The sequence below is a fragment of the Poecilia latipinna genome, unplaced genomic scaffold (genome assembly GCF_001443285.1).
Source record: "Poecilia latipinna isolate Pla-1442-1.1 unplaced genomic scaffold, P_latipinna-1.0 Scaffold1002, whole genome shotgun sequence".
NCBI classification, from domain to species: domain Eukaryota; kingdom Metazoa; phylum Chordata; class Actinopteri; order Cyprinodontiformes; family Poeciliidae; genus Poecilia; species Poecilia latipinna.
Genome location: NW_015113618.1, coordinates 117,711 through 144,280, shown reverse-complemented (window position 1 = coordinate 144,280; position 26,570 = coordinate 117,711). Strand labels below are relative to the sequence as shown.

The window sequence follows — 26,570 nt, the reverse complement described above, 5'->3', positions numbered from 1 at the left end:
TTGGAAACCTCCACACTCACTCTCTTTACGAGCCTGGATTTTGACATATTTGGACTTTTTTTTTTTTTTAAATCAAGAGCCGTCGCTAGCGAGAGTTAATGGAGCCAAAGAATCTACCGTCAAGGTATGGCGCTTGCTTCTAGCGACTCTTCGTGAATTTCAGAATGTTAAAGGGCTATGAAGCTGTTGGATCCAGGGTTTTTATGATTTCCTTTTTTTTTATATATATACATTTATTGATTCATTTTTTATAACCCCTTTCTATGGTATTTGTTTTCTACCTTTTGCACAGACCTTATTATACAGTACTTTATTCAGCACCTTGTGCTTCTGTAAAGTACATTTGAGTATCTGTACTAAAATGCAAAGGATAATAAAAATTTGATCACAAAACAAAAAAAAAAAAAGTTTGGTAAATATTCTGCTGCTTACATGCGTGTCTGAAGAAATCCTGAGTTTGCACAAGTGCATTGTGTGTCTCAAAATGTTAATTTGGGAGCTGATGGTGCAACATTACCAGACTTACTGTGTGTACATGTATGTGGCGACTTTTGTGTTTACCTCCAGCTCCAGCAGTCTGTGTCTGGATGAACACATACCGGTGGTTGAATGGAGTCGAAAGACCACTCCCAGAATATTCCAGGGCTACACTGGGGGAAAACACTCAGACTGGCAAAATAAAAATGAGAAGACGAGAAACAAACACACCAAACAGCGAACAAGCGGACTCTGACACTCACTTGCTTTTGTGTCCTCTCTCAACACTAAACCATTCACTGTCCCTTAGACAACTCCCTCGCAGTGGCCTCTAATTGCAACTTTAGCTTGATTTACACCTACCATGATGATACGGCTCGGTGTAAGTAAAATACAAGCCGAGAAACTGTTTAGTCTCTCTCTGTTCAAACAGCATCAGGAAAACAGGCCAGGAATGCAGCTTGAACGTTTGTTTAATTCCACGCACTGATGAAAAGTAGGAGAGTGTAACATTGTACATTATAGGACGGTGTGGCATAGCGTCTAATAGTGTAGAGCAATATTGTCACAGAACACAGTATAGCATGTTTTATAGCATATCACAGCGTAGTATAGAGTAACGTAGTACAGTCTACTACAGAATAGCATAGTACAGTGTAATGTTGCTGTGTATGGAGTAGCATATTTATAGTGTGGTATAGCAAACTGAACGTCTTTAGTACCATTTTTTTGACTGTGGATGGATTTATTAACCCAAGATGCATTCCAGGCCTGCTTTGTAAATCACCGAGTTGCTCTCCATATGACATTTTCCAAACTTTTTACCCCAATATTTAAAAGACGTTTGACTCAGGACTCTGCATCTGAATAATTAAATAGGAATTAAAATAAGTCAGGAATGACTTATTTTTTTCATTCAGCCTCTCGACCGAAGAGAACAACCAGCTGATGACCTGGAGTTCAAACCATCATCCTTTATTGAGTTCCCCATTTCTTTATCACTACCAAATAAAAGGTACAAGACACATTGGTATCTAGCACTAAAAAACCCCATCAACAAACGTGTGGATTTTTACCAACTGAGTGAAGAAGGAAGAATATGAGAGGGTTGGTGTTGGAGAGCGGAGGAGAGCGTTTGAAAGTGGGGAGGGGTGTTCAGCGCTTTAATATGATGACACCGGGCCAGCCGAGGCCATTATCAGCTGGCGAGATTTCTCCATACACAAACAGGGAGACGGAAAGGAAATGCACCCCCACTTTAATAAAAGGAGACATTTGCCGCAGTCTGATTAGAAATATCATTTCCTGATGCTCTCCCATTAAATTGGTCGGAGTAGTGCGGGGATTGCCTGAATATTATTAGCTGCTGGGAAGGAGGCCTGTAAAATAACCGCGGTGATAGACCTGCTAACAAACTGAGGCGCGTGAACAGATACATGCACATAAATCTGCCCTCTGTTGCAATTTCATTTAGAAGTGCGCTGATTTATAATCTGTTTGCTAGTGTCGCCATCTCAACACGCCTAGAGCTATCATCTACGCACCTCTCCAAGTCCATGTAAGATTGCTATTGTGAGAGAGGATTGTTATTTTGTAATGAGACTAAGTCCTTCCAAGCACAGTAAGGGAGATGGTCCGATAAGTGGGAAGGTAATAAATTGCTCAATGCAGCCGTGAACAGCATGCAAACACTCAATGCGCGCGCACACATCCACTCACTTTCCCCTCTGCATCGCTCTGTTTGGCCCCTGTGGCCAAAAAGGCATCTGCTACTCATGCTGAAGTCATCTGGAGATAATAACCAGGCCCAGCGTGGCACCAGGCCACAGGCAGCGCCTCAGACCCCCACCACTCCACGCTGCATGGGCTCACTACGCTCTGGCAACCTACAGTACATCTGGGGCGGAGGACCTGGCAATCCTCAGCTGCTGGTTTCTGGGAGGGTGGGAAGACGGTAGGGAAGGGGGCTTATGAGGTTGGACACATGCAAAGCACATCGACTGGGACGGAGTAAACTGCAGCGAATGGTTGATGACTCACTCGGGGTGTATTTAAGGCCTGAAACGGATGTGCAGCTTCCTCTCCTGGTGCAGAGCTGCAGGCTCAGTTATTGAACAATTGTGGAGGCTGGTCTACTAAAGCTGAAGAGAGGATTTGACAAACAACGCCAAGGCGCTGAAATGAACACAGCCGTAACCGTAAACATGCTGGGGGGGGTGGGGGGGATATGTGCATTTAATACTTTGCAATTGTGTGATTTTCTTCAAATTTTGTTTGTTCGTGTTCTCATTTAATCAGTCTGTCTGGGCTAACATGATGTCACTATCAATTTAATAAAAGACAACAACTGGCCACAACTGAGAAAAATTAAAACAATTTTATTTTTGAAAAGCCTCTCTTCGTTTTCACACTACAAGGTCATTTTTCAAATTATGGCAGCAATATTTTACCTGTTGGCTGTAAATACTATTTACAGGTCTATTTGCTAAAATGGACTCTTCCAAAAATTTAATCAGTTAATTCCTACTGTAATTATATATTAGTGTAAGCTTCATAAAAGCCTTTAAAAATACTAAGTCCATCAGTTCCTAGCATATGTTTTGTTTCTAGTAATTCGAATGTATTATTACATCTTGATTTAGTTTTAAAGCAGTCACCGTTTCTTTTTTTTCTTTCAGTGTCAGACCCATGACACTGGTCATGGGTTTTAATTTTTTGTCTGTGTCTGCACTGCTGACACAGACATTGAGTGAAAGAGATGGAGCATTAAAAGAACACATAAAATGCATATTTAGAGTCTGTTCATTTCCTCATTTCTCTGTCTTGCTATAAACTGTCTAACTGAAGAAATAATGCTGAGATGAAGCAACTTACACCTCCAAATTAGAGTGGGGTGTACAGGGTGAATTCAATCAAATCAAGACCAAGGTTTCCTGGTCTCTGACATTCATGGTGAAATTTATCATTATTTTTAATAGTTAAAAATATTACAGAAAGAGAAAATTACAGACTGTAGGGACTGATCAAAAAATGACTAACCAGAAACAAAAGTCTTACTGCCTCATTTTAAGAATGGTGGATCCGCTGCTTTTCTTGCTTCTTCTTAAATCACTGATGACTACATCAATGATTCCTTCCAGGAAGCGCAGCTAAAGCCTGAATCACTGAGCCAAAAATATCTTCTATGGAAAGAAATTCAGAGAAGATAAAATAGCCTAGTAGTTGCATCCAAAGTACTCCAGCAGCCTAAGTCTACAGCAGCAAAACAACAGAGATAGCCAGTGATAACCTAAATCCCTTTAATGACTTAAAGAACACCAAGATTAGAAACCATTAGTACAACAGGTTTTTTTTTCCCCATTTATAAACTTGTATGAATTTGGTAGTGAACTATACTAAGTCTGAATTAATTAAACGTGCATATAATGATGAACAATGTAGCTGGAATCCCAGTTTCCCCAATGTCTTTTGTATCTCAGGGTAGTTTTTATCTGTTGGGAAATTCACCTTAAAGACATAAAAGGTTGTATATGAACCTCCAATTGCAGCTCAACATACAGCTGACACCATTGGCTGCTAATCAGACACGTTAGACGTGTGAAATGTCATGTTATGTGAAACGCAGTCCTGGGATTTCCTAAAAAAGGCCTGACATGTTTAAGTACCAACATATTTGTACGAATATGTTTTTTATGTACTCTTATCAGCATATTTAAATTCTGGTACAACAAAGATAAACGTATCTACAGTAATGACACACCATACAGTGAGCTTTAGGCATCAAACAAACAAGACAAGAACTATTGTGCATTTTACGTCCTTGATGTACATATTGATATATTGTGCCGCGTCCACAGAGACACAACTTGGGCTGACCTTATGTTACCACAACATCAGCCTCTCTCACCGTAATTCATCATTTATCCGCAGCTCTGTGTGGCTGGGTAAATCTGGCAGCATTATCCCATGTACTTCCCACCCTGATGTACTGAATGCTGCTGAAACAAGAGACCAGAACTGAGGAATCGAGTTATTTGGATAGGATGACTATCCTCTTCACAGCCCACCTATACTGAGGTCCATTATTGGAGCTATTAAAGGAGCTAAGAGGCGTCAATCTACCCATTTGGATAGCAGTGAGTGGGTGGACTATTAAGTGGCTGCCTAGATGGCCTGTTATTGTCTTCCTGTGTTTCTGACTCACACAACCTTTTGACTGCTCAGTTTTTTTTTATTTGAAATTCTTTTCATTGTGATTTTGCTCCTATATTTTCTACCCCTTTTCTTTGTGTCAGTTCTGCTTGGCTGCTTTGCATTTCTTTTACACTTCAAATTGCTCTTTGCTTGTACTCGTCTTGCACCTACTTTCTGCTGTATGGTACCGTTCTTTTCTCTGTCTCTTCCTCTGAGCAGAGTGTTTCTATGCTATATTGGCCCTCTCTTTTTCTCTGTCTTTTCCTCTGAGCTGAGTGTTTTTTTTGCAAATGTCAAACCAACCCCTTTTTGCTTTCTTCTGGGGGAAAAGAAAGCCTTAAAGACGGAGAAATCACATTGTCTGCTGGTGTCTAATTCACCCCGACATCCACTTCAGGCTGTCTGTCTTAACTCTCATCCTGGAGGTAGAAGAGGGGAGAAGAGGAGCAGAGGGAAAGGATGAAGAATGTTATGGAGGAAGTAAAAACATCAAGGAGAAAGGGGCGAATGTGCGTGTTTAGAAGAAAGTGCACCAGGGTGGGGGGTAGTTGGCCACAGGCGGATGCTGGCTCTCGCTGCTTCTTGTCAGATCAACCGTGGATCAACCTGAGGCTCAGGCTTCACCTTAGTATGAGTTTACAACATGTACATGAGAACAGTTCATTATAACGAGATCAGAACAGGCTTAAACACAAAAACCTCAACAATGGGAACGTTATTATCAAAGACAATCCCGGAAGATTCAAAACATTCTGCCCTGCAGCTGTTTTAGGGAAATTCATGGAGGCTTCATGGGGCTTTTATAGAGACGAAACGTTTGCATGCATGTATACTGAAACACACCATTGGCTTTACAATAACCCAACATATAAGCAAGATTGAGCAATAGTTTGTTTCTAGGGGAAACTGAGGAGAAGGTTTGCATATTTTACCGACACCTGAAAGACGCTTTATGATTCACAGCATTTATTTAACCCTTGTATGAAGAAATGGGGTCCAACCGACCCCACACACGTAAAACTTGTATCATCTGCCATAGCCTTCTATGTTTGTGTCAGTCCTCTCATGCACAAGGGTTAATAAATGTAACAGTATGATAGAACAGCTCAGAGAGCCTCGAATCCATAATAACCTTTTTTAACAGGAGCGCTTTGAAGTGGTGTGTCCTAGCAAACAAGGACACAAGAAAATAAATGAATTTAATGAACTTCACATTATCTGGTCAGTTAGTTGGACAATCAGTAAAACTCCAACAGAGCATCAAGGAACTGAGTTATAGAAATCTACAATTTTATAGGAACAATACTTCATCACTCCTCCAGGAAGTAAATTTCCAAGAATGTTCTGAATGGAGTTATAAATAAGTAATCCCCACCTTTTCTACTAAAACGAGGTCTGGCTGGTTTTCATCGTCCTACAATATGTTAGTCTTGCTTTTATTTGGTTAGGAAAAAGTCCATCTTTGTTGACAACATTTTTAATTGTCATAGTTCTCGTCGGTACATGGACTTCTTTTTTCTAGTTTTCAGATGTAAAAGAAAAAAAAAAAGCCATTTGTTGAAACACAGGAAGCAGTACGGTCTGCAGTGTTTACTGAATCAGGGACGAGCCGAGCCGAGTTCAACCATGCTGCATTGTAAAAGACAAACTCCATTAGTCCGCTGTGCTCCAGCGATGCTTCTTTACACTCCAAACCTTAAAACACTCGCAATTTCCATCATCCGTCCACCAACATGGAGAACTCATTCACATGTTACCAAGAGACAAAGCCATAAAATAAGGCAATAACAGGAGACCTTCAGTCTTGTCATTATCTAGCGTTTGCCGAGAGTCAATGACTTCATTATCTGAAAGTATTGATCGCACTGTGGCTGCTTGACAGCAGGTCAGTTAATACATGGTGGTTATTTCAGCTGAGGCCACATTTATAGACTGGATGGGGGCTTCATGCCAACACATTAGCACTTCAGTGAAGATGGGAGGTAAACTTTAAGACTTGGTTATCGATCAGAAAGTAACATAAAAATAAAAACATCGCTCACTGTACTGTAAAGTGGACATATAAGGAACAAAGACAAAAAATATGAATTCTTCTTTACGACTACTGATGTATTTTAGTACAAATATGGATAAAGCATGAGGACATTGAAGAAATGTAACAAATTTTTTCATTTGTGCATGTGGAAAGAAAAGTTAATGGTTCAAATATCTTTTTGTTATTATTATTTTAGTAAGAAACAGAAAGCCATGGCAAGACCTGCTGCTTTCCACTCGGTTTACATTTTGGTTTCAGTAAAAAATATAAGTAGCTGTTCATTTCCTGTTGTTCCTGGTTCAGTCTGAAGGTTCACCACACTTACATTTATTTATTTATTTATTTTTTAATGAAGTCCTTCACTTCGTGTGGCCACATTTTCACATTTGACTTTCATAGAAACTCCTTTAGAAACACAGCAGAGATGTTGAAATGAGAAACCTTTTATGGGTGTGAACAAGAATGTGTGCAGTCCAGTCTAGGAAACGAAAAAGGACGCCCAACACCCAATAACTGAATGCTCTGGCTTTCGTTTTAACTTACGCCAAACTGAGCTTCACTCCTCCTGCTACTTCCACTCAAGATTTAATCTGAGACAAATTCATCATATGTGCGTATTTAGAGACGCATGAAGAACACTTGAGAACCTTGTCACATGAGGGCAAACATAACAATTTGTAAAAAATCCAGTCAAACAGGCGACCTGCACACCCTGTTACAGAACTAGAACTTCAACTGTCACAGAAACATCATAGAAAAGGAAAAACAAACTTCAGCTTCAGAAAGCCATATTGATAAGAGATTGTTCACCTTTAAGTATTTTCACAAAAGAGTCACATTTTTGATATAAATGTGGCATCTAATCCACATTATCAGGAGTGTTTTTATGTAAAAACTATAATGACAAAAATTTTTGAATTATAAAAAAAATCCAACAATGTTAGCTGTTCTTCTAAAACATGCAAAACGATTTAAAATACAGCAAACAATACAAATATATGCGAGACAGTGTGGTGCATTGAAACCAGGTTGTTTAAACGCCCCACCACACGCAGGAATGTAGAGAAACGCAACAGACAAGACAACATCACAACTACACGTCATCTTCTCATCATATTGTTCAACTTCATGAGGCCCGTTTGTTCATGAACAGCAAACAGGCTCTTAAAATGTTTCTTTACATCTTAAGAGCCTGAGCTATGTGCTTTTGCTTTATAGGCTAATAATGAACATTGTTGTTCGTTTCAGTTCAAGTTAGTTTTGCTAATATGTTACTTAAGTGCTATTGTAGATACAGTGAAGAAATAAATATCACTATATTAAAATCTATTTCAGCTTAATGAATTGAAATGCAATTACTTTCTAATTTAGTTCATTACAATGTGTCACAGACCAGAGTTTCTAATTGGAATATAAAACACAAAGATAATTAACATTTATCGACATCAATGTAAACTAAAGTGTAAACTGCTCTTGAGGTACAATCAGTTTATTATCTTTGTTATTTAGAGACTAGTTGAGCTTTGAGGATCGATGTATTATCTCGCTGAAAGCAGCTATCAGACAGATCTGCTGCCGTTACAAAGGGCTAGCCATGGCCAGAAACCTTTGCTACAAGGTAGGATGAATCTGTGCCTTCACGTCGTTATCACCCCATCATCTCAATGTTGCAACTAAAACTGAGACCAACGTCTTTCCAATCGCTCATTGTCCAGCTTTAGTTAGTTGTCAGAAGTGACAGAGCGTGTGGTTTTCTGCAGCTGTAACTAATCAGCTATAAGGCTCCACATGTTCTGTGTTCAGAGACAGTATGTCTAAATTGGATTTAGAAAGTTGTTTGAGTTGCTCTTGTCTTTCTGTCATCTCAAAGTCGTCTGACTAGTCGTCTTCGTCCACACAGCTGACGCTCACTGAATATTTTCTCGTTTTTGAAGCAGTCTCTTGAAAGCTGAGAAATTGGTTGTGTGCCACTTTTAAAATACCCTATTAGTCTTATTTTTACTCATTTTACAGACAATTGCTTCTCAAGAAACAAAATAAATATTATTTAAAACAAAAAACAGCAAAAAGTCCATCTGACGGAGTTGACAGAATTGAAAGTGGTGACTCCACGGATCATGGATGTCAAACTCAAATCCTCGGTGGCCTCTAACCTCTAGATGTGTCTCTGCTTCAACATACCTAAATCAAATGTAGGTCAGGCCCAGTAGAGTGTCAGTGCATGCTGAGGCAGCAATGCAGTCATTTAATTCAGATCTGCTGAACCAGGGCGAAGTGTTGCAGGAGACCTGCCCTTATGGCCTACAGTTTGACACCTCTGCTGTAAATCATACGTTTCTAAAACACTCAGACAAGTCTTTCTGGCACCAACTACCTTGACATGTTCACTGTTACCTGGATGATCCAATTTCCTCTAATTTCTGGTCATTTTCACCTCTTTTTTAACGCCCAAGTGCTCAGAATTGCTGCTATGCCATTTTTTTTTTCTGTGACCGGTTTAGCTGTGCTCTCTCTGACAATAAAAATGAAGAGACATACGGCACAGAAACAAGTGCAACTCCACAACAGAACATAAGTTGGTAAATTAATGGATGAATTCACAGCACATGGAGGCAGGCGGCTGTTTTATGACAAACACTCAATGCAGCAAGACGAACTCATACTTCAAGGTACAATCTTATATATATATATACACACACACATTCTTTCACCTTTAAGTTTGACAAAGCATATTTTTAACCTGAAGTGAACCAAAGTTAAGTGTTGGGTTTGTGCTTTTTCCCCAAGTATTTCACTTGTAGGTGTACGTTTTCCATCGTAAGCAGCTCTACATGAGGCTATGCTAAATCCCCTTTAGGTGACTTTTGTCACACTGACATTTAACTTTGCGACTACCCTCCAGGGGACAGAGCTACAACAAACGCTGAGAAATTCTGGGCAGAGTCCTCAAAATTTCTTTAAAAAAAAAAAAAAAAAAAAAAGACGCCCCGAATGAAAGATACTGGATTTGATGTTAATACTGACGGTTCGCAGAAAGAAACTGTTGATTTAAAGGAGTTCCAGTGATGACGGGTCCTTTAAGCTGAGGTCTTTGTTGCTTTGTGTAAATGTGCGTTTGTAGCAGATGGCCTGAAGATACTCACACACGAAGTCACGGTCACTCCTGTGTGACATGTTTCACACCGTGCAGGGTCAGCAGAGGGTCAGTGCTCTATGCATGGAGACAGACGCAGAAAGAGACGGATTATTTATTTATTTTTGGGCATCAACAGTAATAAAATTTGAGAGTTTAAAGCCACCAAACTGGAGATGATCAAATTTCCCTGTGACCATCAGTGGCAGATCTAATGGTTTTCCTACCACCTTCTGTGTGGTGAGAAGCAAACAGCAGATCAAATTATGCTGTGTGATGTGAAATGTGACAGTCAGTAACTGTAGCTCATTGAATTTAGTCTTCCACCATTAGAAGAAAGACGTCTTTATGAAAAACCTGATAAGCCTACCGTATCCGTAATGTACACCCAGCGGCTAACAAAGCTGTACCGATGCAGCTTAAATATAGTACAAGTAATAAAATATGAAGGAATCCGAAGCACTGAAACAGCATCATGTCCTGCACTTAACGATAAAACAATTTTTTTCTTAAAAAACAAAACAAAGTTTATTAAAACAGTTTAATTTCTGATAACCGTTTGTTCATATTGAGAACAGGATCAACAGCCACAACAGACAAGGACCCTGTTGACCTTTGTCATTGCATCGGTAAGTATTGATTTGAATCGAAATGCAAAACAAATATATTTTACATGCACAAGTCCAGCAATATTCGGTAAATTAAATATACGTTCTGACGAGGCTCAGTCGTTTGATAAATAGCAACCTTAAAGCAGTCATTAAACATATTTTTACCAATTTAATATTCTAATCTTAAACGTAGCGCTAGCTTTAGCTTCAGGCAGAAAATCAACATAATTAACTGAAATAAAGGCTTGAAAAACATCTGTGTCTAATCCGTTTTACTTTGTGAAATGAGTTGCTGAAATAAATTACCTCTTCATGTATTTATCTGATTATTAAATATTTGATTATTATTATGGTCACAATTTTTCCAAACCTATACCTTTTTGTTGAAATCAAGGAGCCTTGTGAATAATCTAGAAGGTAAAATTCTTATCCTTGAAACATCAATTAACGCCCTATACTAAAAAAAATGTAAATAAAAGTGTTTAAGTTGTTCATTCACTCTTATAATTCTGTTAGATCAACTGAATTAGATTTTAAAAAAGTGTAATAATGAAGTCATATACAGTTCAGAGCAAAAGTAATATAGTTGTGTCAACATATTCATGTAAATATACTTTAGCAACATGATTTATATGAAAAGATCCAACTTTTTCAATATCATTGGGTGTTTGAAGTAATCATACACTCCTTATGTTTCCCTCATGTTGTTTCAGATTCAAATAACACTTTTATTTACTCTAGACTGTTACAAGCAAAACAAGCATGTAGCGTTCTTATATTTCTTTGCCTTCACTATTGAACTCATACAGACTGAAATGAACTAAAACTTACTTTACTTGTGCAAAGACAAAAATTAACAGAGGAAAATCAGTTTTCAACCTAATTAAGAACGATCAGGACAAGGCCCACTGAAAAATGTTTATCCATACTGAAAGATTGTGTCGACCCAACCCAGATATATTAGCTTGTAGCCACATAATTATCATAAAAGAAAGCCACACAACTGAACATTTTTCCAAAGATTCGCATTTTATATGTTCATTCATCAAGTCAATTTTAATTTATAAACTCAGACCTTCATGCTTCCAAACTGTTTTTTTTTTAAAGATTTTTGAAGAGATTTAAACGAAGCATAAAAGTGGAAAAGAAACAAAATGAAGAGTGAAAAGCAGTCCTCAAATTTAACCAAGAGACTGTTGGGGGTTGCTCAAATGACCCAACAACGAATGACCTTTAATGTTCACATTTGGGCAGGACATTGAGTTCTGCTCTAAATAAGTGAAATAACTACAACCATAAACATATTTTGTCTAATAAGGTTCACATGATCTCAAAACGGTGTCGTTAAGGACCCAAACACAGAGGACTGGAGGTTGAGAGCTGATTTAATGGTAACTGATCTCAGAAAAACCAACAAAGCATGCTGGTGGCAACAATAGACAGACCTGATGCAGGCTGTGAAAACCACTTAGTGTTACTGGAGTGTCAGACAGGTGAGTTAATGAGCAGATGACGGGCAGACAGGGGGTAGAGGGAGCTGAGACACTCAGAGAAGGTGCTGGATAAATCAGACGACGGAGAAATGTCACCAACGAAGCAAAGAAATGATCACAAACAGAAATGCAAATGAAGGATTCACAGAAACTCAAAATACTACAGACAGTGAAACGAAATTGTTTTCAGAGTAACACTGTTTATTGCTTACTTATTCAGCCATCTGAATAGTCCACAATTAGCGCGACAGATAGATGAATGTCAGGTTTTTCCAGTTTTGCCTAAAAGAAGCATGTGATACTTTCAATTTTAAAAAAGAAACACTTTGGAATGCATTCTGTCCTTTTGTGTTTCACACAAATGTACAGAGCACAAATAAGCCCAATTTTTCAGGCACATTAAATATTTACAACATATGTTTGACGTATCAGTGTTTATTCACATTTAACAAAGAAACTGGCACATTGCATATTATGAATACCACTTTATAATGATCAATAAAAAAAATCAGCAATAAGATCCTTCTTAGTTCATGTTTCCACTGATATTTTTGACAATCTTAGGTGATTAGTTTCAAATCTTTAAGGTTGGAAAGCCTCGTTGCCATCACCCTTATTTTAAGGTCCTTCCACAGATTATTAACCCAGCCAGACTCTGCCTGGATTAATCTGATGTTTATATTATAGACAGTCAAAAGACACATTAATGGAGACTTTAAATCTGTCAGCTGTATGAATAATTTTGGGCTTGACTGTATGTACATTGAGAAAGATGGCATGGAGAGAATAAATGACATTTTGCTCCTGAGAATTATCTTTGTATTCCTTCTGAAAAGAAAAAAAATTGAGACATTTTATTGGTATTATCACCCTTATTTCAGGTTGTCTTCATGCCGAAGGATACATAAGACATTATACTTTAGAGTAGAAAATGTTTGATGTAAAACAGATAAGTTCAGTTTAGACGTTTTTCAGAACGGTCTATATTCTTTAGTATATAGTAAAATACTCCTTCAACCTAACTCCAGATAGGAATCTGGAATCAACTTTCACATTGCCTGCCTTCTAAATTACATAAATTCACACATGAAGATTTTACTGTGCACAACACAAACGGATGCCCGAGACCTAAAGAACTACAGTTGACTACTTTGCTTTTGCTTCATTTTTCTCAAAGGCTTGTGGTGCCCGCAACACAAAATTCACCTGGTCAATGAACAATACGAGCCAAAAAATGGATAAATAAAAACACACATACGTGATTTTAATTCAGAGCAGCAGATCTAATAAATTCATTCAGTATCACCCTCTTCCATTAATGTGTACAATCACCGTGAATAAAATGTTGTATTCAAGCCTACATTACTCGCTAAAATATCTGTGTGGAGCAAGAGGCTTAAAACGGGAAATCAAGGTGTGGTGATCATTGCATCTTTAGTATATATATATATATATATATATATATATATATATATAAACTAAAAGAAAACATGATATATTTCTATCTGTTTTTCTATCTTCTCAAGCCAACTTTGCCTCTTTGCTGTTTTTAATGCACCCTGACAACACACAGATCACTGAAGTGGTTTCCCAGCAACAAGAGGGAGGGCTTGAGTCCCTGATGGAGCCAAAAATACCTTCCAGTCGGGGAAATTGATTCCTTTGAAGACTTAAAAAGCCTTAAATCTAGTCAGTAAACAATAAACAGCTAATCAAAGACAGAAAACAGAGGTGAGGAGGTGAGAGCGTGTGCGGGTGCAGAGCAGGGGGTGCTCTGGTTCTCGGTGAAGGCTGTAAACACATTAGCTGGGAAACAGCCAGTGAAACAGTGATGCTGTGAGCATGTGGTCAGAAACCAAAGAGCTGCCCCTCTTCTCTCTCCCTCCCCCTGTTCGTCATTACCGCCACTCCAGCTTCCTTCAAACCACATTTGCTTCTCTCTGCTGCCCTCTAGTGGCCACTGACAATCAAGGCACTCTTAAAAAATATATATATATATATCACAGTTTGGCCCAAAACATAAATAATTAGAACATTTTCTCACTTTTTCGTGTCAGGCATTGACATACACTCATCAAGTATGGCTTTGATGTTGTAGCCATTACGTGCTTCTAATTTCAGAGCTCTAGTTTTAAGGTGGCGAGACTGTGACAGAACTTCAAACCAATCTAGGTTTGAATTTATGAGGCCGTTTTCTCATTCAAGCCAGCTGAAAATTATACATACTTACACACCCAGTAACATTTGTTTCATCTTTTTTTTAGCAGCTTTGAGAAAAACCACAAGCATTTTATAGCCATGAGCAACCTCCTGGCATGATTTCTGCAAACTAGTTTCCTTTCATCAGACGTAAAAGTGAGAGGCAGGTTGTTAAAACGGTGATGTCACGATCAAAACTGGTTAGAGAATGGGAAACTAAGATTAAGAATAAGTGACAGGAACAGTTCTGACCTGAACATTATTAGGAAAAAAATGGACTACGCTTAAAACCAGAGTCCATTTAAAATGAACTCTAACTTTTCAGATTTATGCCAAAATCTTGGTGATGGATCTAAAAAATAAATAAATAAAAAGAATAAAAGAAAAGTAGGGTTTCTAATTACCAAATATTAAACTAAATTATTTAACTCAAACCTTTGCATCAAACTGTTATTTTTCTAAATTACTGCAGCGCCATCAGCACAACTATTGTTATTCCACATGGATAAATAAGTTTGTATACATCATGCAAATATATAAGGTAACAGGATATTCATACAAACGTTGAATGTGGGCACATCTCAGGCAAAGTGCTGCAAAAAAAAAAACAAAAAAAAAAAACAAGAGTTTTCTAGATATTGCTGCTACAGTGCATCCCATGTGGTGAAGCAGCTGCAATCCATTCTAAACTTTTCCTGTACTTTGTAATAAATGTAGCTGTATTAGCTGTGGTAGTCAGACTACTATCACTGTTTTATTGTTTTTACACTACCTTTCAGTTTACATTATCAGAAGTAACCATTTATTATTTTTGAAAATTGACAATAGGCTAATTGAAAACTACTTTATGATATATCTACAATATATTTTGGTGCATACGTTTGTACTTTGTCTGCTAAAACAAAACTACTCACCCACCTCTTAGTTTGGTTCCACGTCCTTTCACGCAACTCCGAGCATTCAACTGCAACGCTGCATGCAAAATAAAAATGAGCTAAAGACGACAGCACTTATTTTTGTTCCAATTTCGGCAAATTATCAGCGATATTTATAGTGTGCGCCCTCTTGTGGCTATGTAGCGACAAGTGACGTTATAATTCTTATGCGCATGCGCTGGATTAAACCATCATAAACTATATAGATTTCACCTGTTTAACGAAAAACTTCCTTTACACGTAGCATATTCCGTGTAAAGGAAATTTTAACATATTAAAATTACTGACTGGTAGTTTTAGTAACAGATGCCAAAACAAAAATTAAAAGAATCCACAGCAGAGCAGCACGTTATTCTGCATTCTTCATGTTAGGTTGTGTTAGGTTGTGTAACATACACAACCTAACATGGAGGTTGTGTAAACAACGCATTTGGTTATTGTTCTTTAAATTAGTTGATTTTATATCGAGACAACAATACTATGACACTATCTCTAATTTTTGTAACACCAACAACCTGTGGATGTCAGATATTTGCTATATTGGTCTATTTTTTAATTATTTTTTTTGTATTCTTCATCCTTAAGTTGTAAAATCAGGTCTTACTGAACTTGTAGCCTCACAGGGTTTGTTCTAGTTCACATGAACCTATTTGACCCAGTTATGGAGTTTCCAGATCTCATCTGTGATTCCTGCACTTGTGTGAGAATTATGACAAAAACAGCAGCATTAAGCTACTTTCAGCTACTTTTATGTGCTTTTTTAAAATCACTTCTAACATTACAATATGAATGGGCCTCACCATTATCATTTGTTAGTTTGAATTTTCAATGATTTCCAATCACAGTGGCCTCCTGATTCCAACTTTGTATCACCTTCAAATAAAACTCCACTTATGTTAAACAATGTGTTTAGTGTTTATTTTATATTAAACCCCTGTAGGCATACACACTGCATTTTAATTAGAGCAGATTTAAGTCTTTGTTATTAAATTGAATGTGAAAATGATTGTTGTGACTATAATCCTTTAATTAGACATGGACATGTTTATTATGTTAAATGTTATGTCAAAGATATAATTTGGTTGTGATTAATAGTGCAAATAAACTGAACTGGATATAACAGAATTGAAATAACCAACATATATATTCATCTTGTTTTTGTAGAACTGTGTTCATTTCAGTTCACTTGTTTACAAGCATATCACGCTGCTATGTTATGAAATGGTTCCAAGATAATTTATTTTAATAATAAAAAAAAAGAAACAGCTAGGTAATAGAGACAATCTTCCTGTTAATTTGCTGCTCTTTGTTAATCTGGATTAAAGCTCTCGTTTATATCTAAACTTTATGCTAAAGCTAAATGGCTGAATTCAGTATGAAAATACATAAGATGGCATGAACCTGTAAAAATCTTAATCCTTCACAAAATTAAATAAACCTTACATATTAGCCCAGTGGTTCTTAACCTGGGTTCGATCGAACCCCAGGGGTTCGGCGGAGCCTCTGCCGCGGAGGTAAAGACACACTGTTTAAAGTCGTGATGACGCCCCGCTTTGCCATCACTCGCTGCAGAGGATCACGTTACATTGCTGAGCTAATCAGAGCTGCGGAGGAGCACTGATTGAAGGAGATCCACTCTCAGGATGGATTTGAACTTGTGTCTTTAATTACTTCAGCAAAGCTCACTGTTTTTACCAAATTCTGTAGCTTTCGGTGTGCTTCTAAATCTGCTCCTTAGTCGCATCTTTTAGGGGTTGGTACTGCCTCTAGTGGCGTGGGGGTGGTAACACAACTAATATAATTACATTACTAAATCAGAATACCACAAAGTCTTTGTTATTTATTATTAGTTTTTCATTCTCTTAAGAATGTAGAGCTAATTAAATGATCTAAACAAGACCTTGAAGTGATTCCAGTTTCTCTCGATGGCCAACCTGTTGAAACTGTGGCAAATTTGGGTCATTCCTGGACAGTCAGCTCAACTTTACAGAAAACACTGACTATATTTTGACGGACTCTTATCAGAGACTCTGCCTTTTAAGAGGACTTAGTGATCTTGGGGTGACCCAAATAGACTCTAGTTGGGTTCAGTGAATGCGCTTATGAAACTGGTGGGTTCAGTACCTCAAAAAAGGTTAAGAACCACTGTATTAGCCTAAAAGATCTGGCAATCAACATTTAAATAAAAATACAGCAAAATTTGAGGCATTTTCCCTAAATTTGAAATTTCAGAGAAATTTAGAGCGATACCATTTTTATAAACACTTTCAGTGTGAATGAAACTCTGGCAGGCAAAGAAAAGACAGAAGGAGGAAAAAACAGATGAATATAACCTTTCAAAGAGGCTGACTGCAGGGAAGAGAGACAAAAATACAAATCATGCTCAAGTTTGGCATGGTTGCTGAGAGAACAAAGGAAGTAGTTTTTTTTTTGTTTTTTTTTTTAAAGTGATTGCGTCAAACTGAGTGAAAAACACAGTATCACATTTCCTGACGTAAAAAGGAAAGAGAAAGGGAGAAAAGAAGCTATGAGGAAGTGGATTCAACACATTCTCTGAGTTCAGTGTTTAGCTTTGAGTGGCACAAACAACGTGACCAGCTCCAGGCTTATTTCAGAGTCGGTGACAATGTAGCAACCTGTCGACGATTTACAGAAAGTAAACTTCCAGAGACATCTGTGATACTTATTAAATGTGCAACAATAACCTTTTATTTAACAAAAGAGAATTAAAAAACACAGTGAGATAAAAATGCCCTCTGGACAACATTTAAAAAACAGTAGTGGTTAGATGTAGTGATTTAAAAGAGATCTATGCCAGATGCAATCCCTCATAATAAGAACTGACCTACAGCAAACGTGGAGATACAATTTCTTGTTTTTACAAATGCTTGTTATAAACAAATACCGAAAATGGAAGATAATATACAGTTTATACAGGGCATTCCCGCAGGACTTTATACACTCACAAGTATCATGGATACATACTCAAGTTTACAAAAATATATCTTGTAAAGCTTATTCATCTTATATACATATATATAATGTTATCTCCATTTTCCTCCCCTTATCTTCACCACAGGTCCGGCTCCACCCAGACCACCTTCCTCTGCTCCTCCCAGATGACGGTGCGAAGGCTGGTCAGCAGGGAGTTCTGGTCACACCAGGAGTCCGGAGCCATGCTGTGATACAGGCACGGCAGCTTGTCCAACAGCGGCTCCTCGCTCTTTGAACATGCAAGCAGCTGTTCCTCCGTCTGGCCGCCACGCTGCAGCTTTGACCTGCAAAACGGAAAATGAAAGAGGAGCATTGACTTCAGACCGGGTGATATGTAAAATCATTACACTGGAGGTCCTTACTGCAGCGTTTGAGCTAAAACATGGTAGTTCTGTTACTGTTCAAGAAAATGCAGGCGGTTTATTGTATAAATACTCAAATGTCAATTATACTGTGTGGTAGTGTAGGGGTCTTTGTCCTGCTGGAAGAGAAGAATGAAATATTTTGCAGTCTCTGATATGTTTTCATCCAGGATATGCTGCATGTGGCTTCATACATCTTCCAATCAACACTGACTGGTTTCCTCGTACCTCAAGATAGCAACCCTATAGCCGTTTTCTCACTGCAAGGAACGGAACGGAACGGTTTCAAAGTAGGGCCGACCGTGTTTGCATTAGAACTTCCGACCGGTTCCACCCGGCCCCTTGGAACCACAAGAGCTGTGGTTCCAATCGGACCGGCCAAGCGGTTCTGCTTAGAATCAGCAGCTGATTGGCCGCTGGTTGTGATGGAGTCAGACGTTGATTTTCCATTGACAGCTGGCTCTCACTAAACTGTATTTTATTTTGATGAGCAGCAAAATTAAATCCATGTCATTCTTTGTTGAGTTGATGTCGTCGTAGTAGTAACTGTTCTTCTTCTTTATAATATTGGCAGTTGGCAAACAACCAACTCGAACCCCAAACTGGTGAAGGTTGTGAACTACATTGTTTAGTTTAAAAAATAATGACGTCCGGTACCGCTTCGATGGCACCCTCAGTATATATGCAAACACAACAGGGCTGCAGTACAGGTGAAACCGTTCCGTTCCGTTCCTTGCAGTGCGAAAACAGCTTATGACTCACTGTGGACATGGTATAGGATCCATATAAGGTAGTTTCTGGAAAAGTTCAAGGGGTTTAACATTTCTAGCCCTTGTACATGCAGTGCTTAAGAACTCAGTGGCTTCTATGAAAAAAAACAAAAACAAAACAAAAAAAAAACAAACATACTTCAGTTTACGTGCGTTGCGTGCAGATACGCCAATAAAGATGATAACTGGATAGATCTCGGAGCGGTGCAGCCGACGCACACAGTCCAGGCCTAACGGCAGCACACAGTGAAGGCCCTGAGAGAAGGAGGGGGATGGCAAAATATGCCGTTAAATCAGAAAGATTGTCACTCTGAAATGAGTTCCTTATAATTAAAAATGACTGTCTGCTTGTCTTGGTTTGTCTGGTAGTTTTAGTCTCAAATTGAAACCACAACAATTTGCAATTTGGAGATTTGCATACATAGGCATACCTTAGCTGAGTCTAAGAGGAATAAAACAAAGTAAAACATAAATGTGTGATTTAAAAAAAGATTTTGTTCACAGATTTACATACAGAGGGTCTAAATACACGTGCTAAAAATGAGTGTGTTCTGACCTTTTTCATGACTTTCTCAACACTTTGAAGAGTGTAGCACTGGTTTCCACCAGGCTCCACCTCCTCCAGAACCTCAGACCTCTGGAGCCGAGCAGCATGTTCACTGGAGGTCAACGTCTCTGCAGGGACAGCGACAGATCACATTGACTCACACACAAAAATACTACATCCGTTAAACCTGAGCACTAAATATTTAATTTCCCCATGTTTTCCGCTAAATGTTCTTGTTCTTTGATCAAACTTTCCCGGCAAAGATCAACAAACATTTAATTTACCCCACTGACTGCAGGGAACATTGGCACCCACTTACTATTTATAGCTACTGCAGATTTTTTTTTTTTTTTAGAAATATTTACCTACAGCGTTTATTTCCTTCCTGGATTACAGCTACGGATAAACACAATGAAATGTTTACCTCTTCCCAGTAAGAGACCAGATTGTTTACACAGCTAGTCAGACACACCATCATTTCGGTGTAAAATCGGAAGTAGCATCAGTAATCTCACCAATAAAACGTGTTATGTCTACGGAACATAAGGTGTGTTGCAAATGGATTTGTGCCCTGTGTGCTTCTTCACTCTTTGTCACGCTACAGCTTAAATATGATTAGACACATAAAGAAACAAAGAGTTGCATGATTGTGTAGTGGGAAGAAACTTATACATGGTTCTAGAAATTTATCAATTTAAATCTGAAAATTGTGGTGTGTGTTTCAGCCCTCCTTACTCTGATATCCCTAAATGCTTTCAGAAGTCATCTAAGTGGTTGCCACAGTCGACTAGCGTGTGATTTAATTTAGCACAAATCCAGCTGTTCTGGATTTGGGTTCACAGGAGGACAGCACTGATCTTGAGCTGTTTTAGGAAGAGTGAGCAAAACATTTGTAGATGTGCAAAACTGACAAAAATAATTCTCCCAAAGACTTGTCACTTCAAACCAGGCACTGATTCAGGAGGGCTGAGTGGAAATGAACTCTCCACTTTTCACATTTTTGTGAAACAAAAAATTGCAAATCATTTTCCTTCCAGTTGCCTTATCACACAAAATCCCAATAAAATACATTGAGGTTTAAGATTATAAAATGACAAGATGTAAAAAAAAAAAAAAAGAAGAAGAAGAAATTCAAGTGACAAACATTTTTATGTGTCAAAGTATTACCATGTTACAACATGTTTTCCTACGACTGCATCGACAGAGATGGGTATGCGAGGCGATAACGATGCAGCGTTTCTTACCAGGCTCACAGAGTTGAAAGCCCTGCCAGCTGGCCAGCTTCTTCTCCAGCATGCGTCCCAGTATTGTTGGCAGCAGCAGGATAGGCCTGCAGACTGGCGGGAAGTGAGGAGTAACAAGGGTGTAGGGCATGAGGGTTACACAGCTTTTGGGTGGCACCGGAGAACCTTCAGAGGTGGAAAAACACAGGCAAACGTGCAACGTTCATTAAAAACTGTGAACCCTGCAGCACAAAAATAGCAGTAACAGTCTACATCTGTGATGGTGCTGCTGCAGCTCGCTGTACCTGACTCGGTGCCGTTCGTGTTTTCTTCATCCACACTGACCCACAGAGGGTTCCTTCCTTGGCGCCCCGTGCTGACAATCCTCACTGCCTTCTGTCCACTCCAAGTGTTTTCTCGTCCAGCCTGGGATGATGACAGTTTTTTCATAATTAACTCAGAGCCCTGAACGCTTTATTAGTCAGATTGCTTAATATGTTTTTTTTTTTAAAATACCTTCAGGCAATTCTTTGTCTGAAAGCTCATATCTTCAATTGTTTGAATCAAAAGTCTCTGGGCCCTGAAAACACAGAAGGAAATCCGTTGTCATCTCGACCTGCCAGGATCTGCTACCGGCTCACAGCAGAGCACCAACCTGTAATAATTGGGTACTGTTCCACTGTGCAGGTCGAGCAGCTGGCACGGGTGAACTTGGCTCGCTTGCCACAGATCCTCGGTGCCGGCAGGTCTCGTGTTTGTCACATGTAGGATGTCGTTGCACGACACGGCCAAGGTCCCGCTAGCACCGGCGGGAAGGGATAAGTTGACCCGAATGTAAAAGGAGTCTCCCGACGACATCGTGCTGTTCTGCAGCTGCTGCAGCAGTGCCTCATAGTCTGCACAGGAGGACAGCGACAGTAAATGTGCTGCAACACCTTCATCACCAGTCATCTTCTGCACACGATGCTGAGGATGTTTGTTATTTGTTTCGTGCTCTCTTAGATGTAGTTGGCATACTCCAAGAGAGGAGTCCAGCTAGTTTACATGCCCCTGGCCATGAAGGTGAGTTGAAAACATGAATCAATTGTTTCAGAAGGATGAATTAGCACTTTTGGCAAACAATCGCATCTCTGGCGTCCATAGGGTTCACCAGCAGTAGACTTTGCACCAACTGAGTGCACCAACTCCTTATGAGCTGAAACAAGCCTGCTAGTCAAGAATGAATCTGTGATGTACAATATGGTTGATCATAATTGTAAATTAATTGAAAATTGAGCACTAAAAGGACTGTGGATGAACTGAATAGCTGTCTGGAAATCCAATGCACTTTTTTTTTTTGCTGATTAGGGTAAGTGTTGCAAATGTCTGAAAGCTTGAATTTTCAACAAACAGATTGGTGATAGAATACTATTAGCTGGACTATTTGTTTGTAACTCCATGATTTAATTACTCCACTCTGATATGAGTCAGAATCCTTTAGCGGATGAGGAAATTATTTAAATAGAGGTAACATTTTGATATCATCTCCCCATGCGACAAGATAACAAATGAACTGTTATCTAATTTTACAATCGCAAAAAAAAAAAATCTGCTTCCTGATTACTTCACATCAGCTGGAACCATTATTGCCTACTGACTTAGAAAAAGAAAACACAAAATGTACAGTAGCAGCACTGACTCTGCTCTCTGTCCTTTAGTTTTTTTAGCGCTGTAAAGTTTACCGTTTTGCCTGGGGCGGAGGGACAGCTGACAGAAGCCCGTAACCTGGCCCAGAGCCCACGTAGCTTCTTCCAGAGTGGAGTCCTCCAGCACCATCCTCAGAGCCCTGCTGTTTTGCTCATACCTGACCTGCAGAACAACAGCTGGATAAGAATTGCATTATTCATTACAGGAAAACCTCACCTTCTTTCTCAGTACACTCACCTCCACAATCTGCGCCCCGGGGCTGATGCCGACAGCATGGGCGGCGCTGCCCTCAGTCACCTGGTGCACAAACACTCCAGACTTGTTTCCTCCCACGACCGAGAGCTGGCTTAGCAGTGCCTCGCACTGGAGGGAGAGGCTGAGGACACGGCCGTTGACGCGGATGGCCTTTGGACGAGAACGCACCAGGAAGGGAGGGGCTGAAGATTTTGAGACGCTGAGGAGAAGAGAGAAAATTGGAGTTGATTTCTAGCATTTCACTCCAATTATTGAGAAATCTTTGAAACGATACGTTTAAAATACATTTCAAGACGACTTAAGGCACCCTGATTAGCTAAGACATGGCAGAGAAATGAGGAAGTAGGAGATTCGCCACCAGTTATTTTAAAAATGCATCCAGTTCTCAGAATGAATTGCACTAATTCAGATAGTTGATTAAGACTGTATCGGTTCATTAAATCTGTTCATAGAGGTTTACAGGCCTGTTTTTTTTATTTTAATTGACAAGATATTGTTTACAGTTTATCCCATTTATCACAGGCATTCTTCTTCAAGTGACACTATTTACATATTTAGGCTGCACTTTAAAAAAATCCCAGGTCCTTTTTCGTCCTCACCAGACAGAGTTGGAGCCACGAGAGGAGGAAGGTCTGGGTTTCTGCTCGTCTTCACTCCCTGCTGAACAAAAGAGAGGCTGTGAGATGATCTGGCACCAGGGCTGCTTTCCCCGACAATAATATGCCAGAGTTAATGTATCACCTTTCAGTGCTGACAAAGGTTCAGATTAAAACAATAAGTAATAAAGGTATTTCAACTGAACAGCAAAAGACCAGACACTGAGGACAGCTCACTGTAGGACAGCATTGCCTCTACGTACCATCAGAAAGTAACACAAAGTCGTCCAGCACAGAGTCGGTGTCTTCTGTTTCCAAACTAGGTGAGGAGAAAGAACAAACTAGAATGAAGTTTGGAAATATGTTTAGACACAGACGTCCCGAACAGCGAGGAGGCTTTCCACAAATAGCTGAGATTAAATCATGCAACTGCACTAACTGGTTTCCTGGGGAGCAAATAATTATAGTCTTCGGGTGACAAAGCTCAAACTTCTAACAACTCTTAACATGGAACATTCCTTTAGGCTGCAGGAACAAAAGTAATAAAAAGAAACGGGGTTAAGAGTACACACAGACAGCTCAACACCTGTCGCCTGCCTCCACGGATGCATGACATGAACCTCACATTTCTGTGAATTAATAATTCACCTGAAAGTCACCTTACAACAGCAGAAAAAAATGCAGAGGACAGAATTTGAATGTTCCTTTTTCCTGGTATGTAAGGTGACACCCACTCCCAGCATCACCAAAGACCTTATAGACTAGAACAAATTCACTCTACGTGTACATATACAATAGCACACACGCACGCACGCACACACACACACACACACACACACACACACCTAACCCTAACCAAAACTCAATTCATACCTTAGCCCTAAATCTGACCCCTGACCCAAAAACAGGGTTTCCCCTCGTGGGGACCAGGCTGCGGTCCCCACGAGGAGCGATAGGTCCCCACAACGTAGTATATGTCAGGAAAATTGTCCCCACAAGGTATTACAAACAAACGCGTGCGTACACACACGCACACACATACGCACACACACACACCTGCTCTCTTCAAAAAAAACTTCTTGTCTTCTACGGAGAGACGCCGGACTGGGTGGTTCGACGCCTTTGGATCGGATGCTGGAGGGGACAGCATCTTCTGACTAAGGACAAAGAGAACAAGAATACAGTAAATAAAAAGCACGGGTTTCATTCAAAGTTTCTCAGGTTCTGTTGGAATGTTGCATTGTCATGTGGACTAGTTATTTTAAGCTTTCCTACTTCACAATTGCAAGCCATCACATAAGGACGCAACAACTCTGATCAAGTTTAAGGGGTACAGCGTTTTGAAAAGCAGTGTAGACTACTAAAGCATTACTTAACACTAAAATCTTCTTAAATAGAAACTCATCTCTCACAGCGACATGTTACACACCTCTGAGGTGCAGGAACTCAGGGACATGGGGTTAAGTGCGTCCATGCGCCGTAGTCTCTGTCGGACCAGAAGAGGACATTCTTCAGAGCTGGAAGTTGGGCTCTCCCAGCTGATCTCCTTCACCTTCAACCCGAATGCACCAGCAAAGTTACTTCTGCACCTGTTGCACTTTTGTGTGAATGCGGTCATTTGTGTGTTACAAACATACACTGGATTTCCGCAGGCGGGGTCTGGGGCTGCGCTTTGCCTGAAGCATGAAGACGGCCTCCTGCAGCTCCACCAGCTGACTCCTCAGTGTGTCCTTCTCAGCCAGGATGCGGGCGATCATGGCCTGGGCATCATCTCTGGACTGGTAGGCCTGTACACACAGGGGAAGATTTCAACTTAATCAAAAGGTGCTCAGTTAAAACTAAATAGCATCCTTACAGCTCCTAATTAAGTCAGGCCAGATTCCTGACTCATCTAGAACGACCACCACGGAAAAGCGGCTACGGACCGACTAAACCTGGAATGCATATTAGAAGTCAGGGACTGTTCAAATTAATACGTAACATTGTTGATGATGGTTTCTGTTGAGAAAAAAGAAATGCAGATTGGTGTTAAAGCGGTGTCACATTTCCTTTTTTAATAACTACCAATAAATGACAAAAATGTGGAATAGAAAAATAATGATTCATCTAAAAATTGTAAGGTACGAATAAGTTTTAACTTTTGTTTTTAAGCTTTTAAAGATGGGATCTGATATTAGAACATTTTCAGCATGTTTAATGACACATTCCATAGTACAAATACAGCATAGGCTCATTATTCTTAACTGATATATTAAAGATTTAATTAAAAAATAAGTGAAGTATTAAATGGGGAGAGTTTGTTAGGGGATAACAGGCTTTTTGAACCCAGGATTCAAAAGCAACGTTTAATTCAACTAGAAGACGTAGTAAAGAAAGAATGTTTATTACACAGTTTATTACACTCAGGCACTGTCACAGACAACAAAAACAGCTACATAAGGCTGATACACTTGGTATTTTCTAAGGTGGGGCAGATTATACGTCAGCAGTTTTCTTAGTACAGCGCTCGTGTTATAAATATCAGCCAGGAGACCTCATGGGAACAACATGTGCAACAAAGCATGGTTTTCATGCAAATTAACACATACACATTTCATATGAGGAATAATAAGAAAAACCAACATTATGGCGGATCAGTTCCAGCTGAACATTGAAGGCAAAATATGAAACAGAAGCACACAACTTGACAAAACGGCAGTGATATTAAGTAGTGATTGAGGGGAACAGATACTGTACCCACCTGGTCCCTCTCTGCCTGAAGTTCCTTCATCTGGCTCTGGACCACGATGCTCTTCTGCTGCTGCATCTTACAGTCCAGAGAGAGCTGCTGCACCTGAAGGCTCAGAGCCTCTGTCTGATTCAAGAGCTGAAAAAATACATATGGCGAAATTAAAAACACAATCAGAAGCAAAACTGCTGCTAGGCTTTTTTTTTTTAAAAAAATAAAGAAAAAAAAAGGTGTCTAGTCCAACATGTGAACTAATGAAAAAAAAAAAAAAAAAAAAAAAAAAAAGGAAGGGAATTTTTCCCTAGCAAAAGGAAAATGTTTTTATTTCTGTG

At 39.3% G+C, this 26,570-nt stretch overlaps 2 protein-coding genes across 5 annotated transcripts in view; both read right to left on the bottom strand.

The window, feature by feature from the left end:
• Positions 1-15,165, bottom strand: part of LOC106958633 (E3 SUMO-protein ligase CBX4) — a 94,587-nt gene extending 79,422 nt beyond the window's left edge. Inside the window, exons 1-3 of one of the 3 annotated variants that reach the window (XM_015050616.1) lie at positions 15,057-15,165; positions 9,846-9,917; positions 562-669 (exon numbers count right to left, since the gene is read on the bottom strand). The gene's annotated coding sequence lies outside the window, so the exon portion shown is untranslated. The remainder of the gene's footprint in view (positions 1-561; positions 670-9,845; positions 9,918-15,056) is intronic. The other 2 variants (XM_015050617.1, XM_015050618.1) reach the window with 2 other exon arrangements.
• A 2,585-nt stretch (positions 15,166-17,750) lies between these two features.
• card14 (caspase recruitment domain family, member 14) overlaps positions 17,751-26,570 on the bottom strand; it is a 17,469-nt gene continuing 8,649 nt past the window's right edge. The window contains exons 6-20 of one of the 2 annotated variants that reach the window (XM_015050627.1): positions 26,251-26,376; positions 25,148-25,297; positions 24,940-25,062; positions 24,567-24,667; positions 23,774-23,829; positions 23,514-23,574; positions 22,897-23,113; positions 22,695-22,821; positions 21,629-21,869; positions 21,490-21,553; positions 21,279-21,399; positions 20,995-21,159; positions 19,760-19,878; positions 19,343-19,458; positions 17,751-18,355 (exon numbers count right to left, since the gene is read on the bottom strand). In XM_015050627.1, coding sequence (XP_014906113.1) covers positions 18,148-18,355; positions 19,343-19,458; positions 19,760-19,878; positions 20,995-21,159; positions 21,279-21,399; positions 21,490-21,553; positions 21,629-21,869; positions 22,695-22,821; positions 22,897-23,113; positions 23,514-23,574; positions 23,774-23,829; positions 24,567-24,667; positions 24,940-25,062; positions 25,148-25,297; positions 26,251-26,376 — 1,995 coding nt within the window. In that variant the 3' untranslated portion in view covers positions 17,751-18,147. The remainder of the gene's footprint in view (positions 18,356-19,342; positions 19,459-19,759; positions 19,879-20,994; positions 21,160-21,278; positions 21,400-21,489; positions 21,554-21,628; positions 21,870-22,694; positions 22,822-22,896; positions 23,114-23,513; positions 23,575-23,773; positions 23,830-24,566; positions 24,668-24,939; positions 25,063-25,147; positions 25,298-26,250; positions 26,377-26,570) is intronic. The other variant, XM_015050628.1, reaches the window with a different exon arrangement.